Source organism: Anoplophora glabripennis, unplaced genomic scaffold (genome assembly GCF_000390285.2).
Source record: "Anoplophora glabripennis isolate ALB-LARVAE unplaced genomic scaffold, Agla_2.0 scaffold1805, whole genome shotgun sequence".
NCBI classification, from domain to species: Eukaryota; Metazoa; Arthropoda; class Insecta; order Coleoptera; family Cerambycidae; genus Anoplophora; species Anoplophora glabripennis.
The window spans coordinates 11,391-17,090 of NW_019417878.1; the positions used below are offsets into that span (position 1 = coordinate 11,391).

The following is a 5,700-nucleotide window of genomic DNA, read 5'->3' on the forward strand; positions in this document are numbered from 1 at the left end:
AATCCGAATCCGGTGCCCGTTTTTTAGCTCTGATTTAAGGTCAGTTCAAGGTTAAATGTAGAAAATCAATTGTCAACAACCTAAACCTATGTTTCTATTTTTCAACGTATACATCGTTTTGGGGTCACCAAATCCGAATCGGTGTCCGTTTGACGCGATTAGCTCTGGTTTAAGGTCAGTTCAAAGTCAAATGTTGAAAATCAATTGTCAACAAACTAAACCTACGTATCTACACGTTTTTGGAATCGCCGAATCCGAATCCGGTGTCCGTTTAACTCGATCAGATCTGAAGTTCAGTTCAAGGTCAAATGTAGAGAATCAATTGACAACAAAGTAAATCTACATATCAATAAGTTTTTGGGGTCGCCGAATCCGAATCTGATGTCCGTTTGACTCAATCAGATCTGGGTTGAGGTCAGTTCAAGGTTAAATGTGGAGAATCAATTAAAAACAAAGTAAACTTATCATATCTATACGTTTTGAGGGTCGTTGAATCCGAATCTGATGTCCGCGATCAGGTCTATTAAATACCTTCTAATAGAAATAGATCAATCAATATACGAAAGATACTTATATAAATATTTTAGTTTTAAATCTATGTGAAAAATTTGATTGGGTTTGAGCAGAAAGGTTTCACCAAGATATTAAAGAAGGGAGAAATTTGGGTGGCAATGAAACTATCACTAATATTGCTAGTGATACTAGTGATGACGAATATCACGTTGTGAAAAAGACAGGAATAATATTACAAAAAAAAAGTAAATGAAATTTGGGACTGGCAGAGAATGAAGCAGAGTTCCTAATATCATGGCTTAAAAAATAGTAAGCAAGCCGGAAAAGTGAAAACTTTTTACTATCAGTATAGAAATAAGGAATATTTTTCTAACGATGAAGAATTTTCCTTAGGTTACTACAATGATATTGTTGGATAAATCACTTCAACATGGATGTTATAAACCTAACGCACATTGAAACAAGAGTGTCATATTTTGAGGATAGTTTTACATAGGATCAAATACGAACAACATAAATGGATTTACATTTGACCTTGAACTGAACTTAAACCAGATCTGATCGAGTGAGACGAACACCGGATTCGGATTTGGCGACTCCAAAAAGGTATAGATACGTAGGTTTAATTTGTTGACAATTGATTTTCTATCATTTGACTTTGAACTGACCTTAAACCAGAGCTAATCGCGTCAAACGGACACCGGATTCGGATTCCATGACCCTAAAAACGTATAGATACATAGGTTTATTTTGTTGGCAATTGATTTTCTATATTTGACCTTGAACTGACCTTAAACCAGAGCTAATCGTGTCAAATTGACACCGGATTCGGATTCAGCGACCCCAAAACCATATGGATACCATGGTCTTGTCTTTCGGACCTGCCACTTTTTTTTGTGGGGCTGTGTAATTAGTTAATTTGTTTATAAGGCCATAACTTGTAAACTATTCAATTTACCGATTCCAGATTTCGTGAATGATAGGATGCGATGCCAAAACGTTCTGGTAATAATAACGCAGTTTATAAATGTTTAATTCAAAAATCATAAATAAACTTCTTCTGTTGATAACTTTTGAAGTAATCAATATTTTTTGACGCTCGAGGGCTAGTTTTGTAGGTCTTTTGAAGACGAAAAAAAAAGTTATAAACGAAAAATTATACAATTAACCACCCTGTAAACAATCTTCCCGACATTTTTATTACTGTGGAAATTAATATGTTATTGTACATAATATTTAGCATCTATAGTGATATATTCAGCTTGCCGAAACAAAAAGTCGCGAAATGGTCATTTCCCAGCTTATTTTCCTGGCCTAATATTTTTAAGTTTCCAAGTTAAAACTAGGAATCCGTTGAAAAAAAAACGCGAAATCGATAAAGAAATGAGATAAGATCGTGACAAGTATCGATATCGCCTTCAAAACTTACCCGTTTTCCCATCGTTTCTTTACATTCCCTTATTCCTATTATCGAAGTAGTCCATGATTTGAGAGTGACCTCTACAGATTGCGAGCTGCAGTGCCGTGCGACCATCTTTATCTCTAATGCTGCAATCTACACCCACTTCAAGAAGGAATTTGAATGCGTCCAGGTGACCAATCATGGCAGCAAGATGCAACGGCGTGCTATTATCGTNGATACAAATTGTAGTTTATGTTCTGCCATGTAGTACCTATATTTCCAATACTTAAAGCTATATCTTCAATACTATTTATAAAATATGCATTAAAGTTTTTAGCTAAACTAACTTCATTATTACATGTAATAGTATGGTATCCAAACTCAAATTGTACATAATCGATTTTAACCTTTTCATTACTATTGACCAATTCTTTAATAGTCTTCCACATAAGTTTAGGATTACTGGTATGTCTGTCAATTTTTTCAAAATAGTACCTCTTTTTCTTTACTTTTAACAAATTAACCACATTATTTCTTAACCTCTTATAATTATTCCAGAGAAAGTTTTTATTTGCCTCATTAGATTTTTTAAAATCTTTATATGCAGAATCACGATTAATGACTCTGAGTCCCCATAACTCCGCCACTGATTGCTTGCGGGACTTCTACTTCTATAGAAAAATGGTATCTTATAACAAGATGTGGCATGCCAAATTTGGCTGAAATAGCCTTCTTCATTTAGAAGTTATTTAAAAAATTCGAATTTTTTTAAAAATCTTTTAACGCCCTATATTTCGAAAATGAAGCGTCTCTGGAAAAAAATTTAGACTTGATTTGTTTCTTATTTTTTTATGAGGAATATCTCCTTAAAGTTTGTCGACTTAATCCTGAAACACCCTGTATTTTTAAGTTTCAAAGTCAAAACTAAGAATCCGTTGAAAAAAAAAAACGCGAAATCGATAAAGAAATGAGATAAGATCGTGACAAGTATCGATATCGCCTTCAAAACTTACCCGTTTTCCCATCGTTTCTTTACATTCCCTTATTCCTATTATCGAAGTAGTCCATGATTTGAGAGTGACCTCTACAGATTGCGAGCTGCAGTGCCGTGCGACCATCTTTATCTCTAATGCTGCAATCTACACCCACTTCAAGAAGGAATTTGAATGCGTCCAGGTGACCAATCATGGCAGCAAGATGCAACGGCGTGCTATTATCGTTATCTCTAACATTTAAATCTGTACCCAGACCACGAAGGAACTTGACCACGTCCAAGTGACCAGCCCAGGCAGCCAGATGCAGCGGCGTGCGGCCGTTGTCGTCCCCGATATTGACGTTACCGACGAGATTCACTAGAAATTTGACAGTTGCCAATTGACCTTCCGCGGCAGCCAAATGTAGCGGCGTGCTGCCGTCGCTATTTGCAATATTGGAATCTGCTCCCGCTTCAAGAAGAAACTTGACTGTGTCCAGTTGGTCATTCTTGGCGGCAAAATGCAACGGTATATGGCCATTGCCGTCCGTGATATCGACGTCGCCGTTTAGTTTGACGAGAAATTCGACAATATCCAACCGACCCCTCCTAGCGGCTAGATGCAGTGGCGTTCGGCCGTAATTATCTCTAACGCCGAAATGTACGCCTAATTCGACAAGGAATTTAACCGTGTCTAAGTGACCATTCCACGCAGCGAAATGCAGAGCGCTGAGGCCTTTGTGATCTCCAATATTTAAGTCTGCGCCCATCTCGTGAAAGTATCTGATTGTGTCCAAATAACCGTAAATGGCAGCTAGGTGTAGCGGCGTGTGGTGGTTGTCGTTTTTAACGTCGAAATCAACACCCAGTTCAAGAAGGAATTTGACCGTGGGCAAATGACCGCTCGAAGCAGCAAAATGCAGTACAGTGCCACCTTCGATGTCTGTTACATTGAAATTTGCGCCCAGTTGACGAAAAAACTTGACCGTGTCCAAGTGTCCTCTGCTGGCAGCAAAATGAAGCGGCGTGCGTTGGTCCATGTCCCTGATATCGACGTCAGGGCTGAAATCTATCAGATATTCTACGATATCCAAGTGACCTTTAATCGCAGCCAAATGCAGTGCCGTACGCCCGCTATAATCTGCGCTGTTGATTTTTGCTGCTTGCTGGACAAGGAACCTCACCATTTCGAGATGGCCGCCGCTGGCGGCGTGATGCAGCGGCGTCTTCCCAAACATGTCCCTGATGTTGATTCCAGCCTCTCGAGTAATAATCCTCATAAATAACAGTACATTTTCCTTCCTCTTCTTTTTGTTAGTTCGAATTTTTCGTATAAGGGCTCGGGAATCGCTTCTCTTGTCATCGAAAACGTTGCTCGTCAAATCTGCGATGTTAATTTCTTTGTCTCTGACAATCTTGAAATTTACGCACTTGAGGACGAGTTGCAGAATTGCGATGCAACCCTCTTCCGCTAATAAATGGAAAAGTTTATAATTGTTCGTCCAGCAACATCGATGACATGCATGGGATTGATATTTCTTGAAAATTTTCGAAGATACAGAATCGCCGGCCTTGTTTAAGAATTTATCAAGGAAACTGCGGATAACCATATCTTCCGGGAGTTGTAAAACTTTGCATAAGAAGAACTCTTGAAATTTTATATTTGGACTGCGCAACTGAGCTTGCAATTCGTGGACTATGCCTTCTGCTGCAAAATATTCGGCGAATGTCCTGTGTATAAACCGAAGTTCGTCTCTTGATCTCTGCACGATTCCTATCTTTAGTATGCTCTCGTTTATATCCTTACACCTTTGTTGATAACACGAGAAAAGCCGACGATCCTCTTTATGGAAAACCACTTCTAAAGCGAGTCTTCTGTGGTAAATAAGTGATTCACGGAATTGCTCGATCAGCGCCATATTCGCCGCCGAATTCCCGCTAGGATTTCCTTTGTATATGTAGATGTCTCTTTTTTTCTCAATAAATATGTGGTATAACTCTCTAATTTCCATTTTTTCGGGCAGTTTCGGTTTTTCTCTAGTTTCCTTTAAAAACTCCTTGCACCCATCCCAATCGGATGACTTATTCTGTTTTATGCTTTCTTGGAAAATCTCCGCAAGCATTCTTAATTGGAGAGGGACCGCGGTAAAGTCATTTTCCTTGTAATGATATTTCTTTGTCCATGACGACATTCTGCTTATCAGAGCCCTAGCATAACATTCACACTTTCCTCTATTCTCGCCATTTATATCCAGATTATACATCCAATAACTAGTAAGAAAGTCGACCTGGTTCTGTTCCGTGAAAGGTTGCAAGACAAACGGCTTCACTTTCAAAATCGCTTCCAATTCTGGGACCATGTGAGGTCTTGTAGTAATGAAGAGTTTCGCGAAATTAGCTGCTTGTAGGCACTGAGTCAGCATGCTAAGGACGAGTCCCGTATAGTCGGGGCTGATCTCGTCTATCCCGTCGAGCATAAGCACGACTTTCTTGATCGAGGAGAACACAAACTTTTCTAAGTGGTTCGTCATTTTCGTCGCATTTTTAGAATTCAACAGGTCCATTACACTTATGGTTTCCCGTCGATTAGCTAGCACGTCTCTTAAGAAGCTAGAGTACCTAGTGAGTTCAATTTTAATCACCCACAAGTGAGGATTCTTCTCTTTTATAGCCGCTGCCATTTTGGTAAGGACAGTGCTCTTCCCAGTTCCTGCACCGTCCGAGATAAGTATCACCTCTTGGTTTACGTCATGAGTGTTCATTTCTGGAAAAGTCCCTTCTTTCACCTTGTTAGTACTATATCCATATTCAT

General features: G+C 39.0%; 1 protein-coding gene across 1 annotated transcript; it reads right to left on the minus strand.

Annotated features, from left to right (window-relative positions):
- Window positions 1-1,947: 1,947 nt before the first annotated feature.
- LOC111692518 (ankyrin repeat, PH and SEC7 domain containing protein secG-like) lies at window positions 1,948-5,139 on the minus strand. Its single transcript, XM_023456561.1, has 2 exons — window positions 3,097-5,139; window positions 1,948-2,110 (listed from the first exon to the last, which is right to left on the minus strand). Exons 1-2 carry the CDS (start codon window positions 5,078-5,080, stop codon window positions 1,962-1,964), a joined length of 2,133 nt encoding a protein of 710 aa, XP_023312329.1. The 5' UTR covers window positions 5,081-5,139; the 3' UTR covers window positions 1,948-1,961.
- Between the last annotated feature and the right edge of the window lie 561 nt (window positions 5,140-5,700).

What these genes read in the sequence shown, in the direction of transcription:
- LOC111692518 (XM_023456561.1), bottom strand. Translation starts at nt 5,080, where the DNA reads ATGTCGTCATGGACAAAGAAATATCATTACAAGGAAAATGACTTTACC. An exon ending in GCATCTTGCTGCCATGATTG is followed by an intron (nt 2,111 to 3,096) that starts GTCACCTGGACG and finishes CTGCCATGATTG; the next exon opens with GTCACCTGGACGCATTCAAA.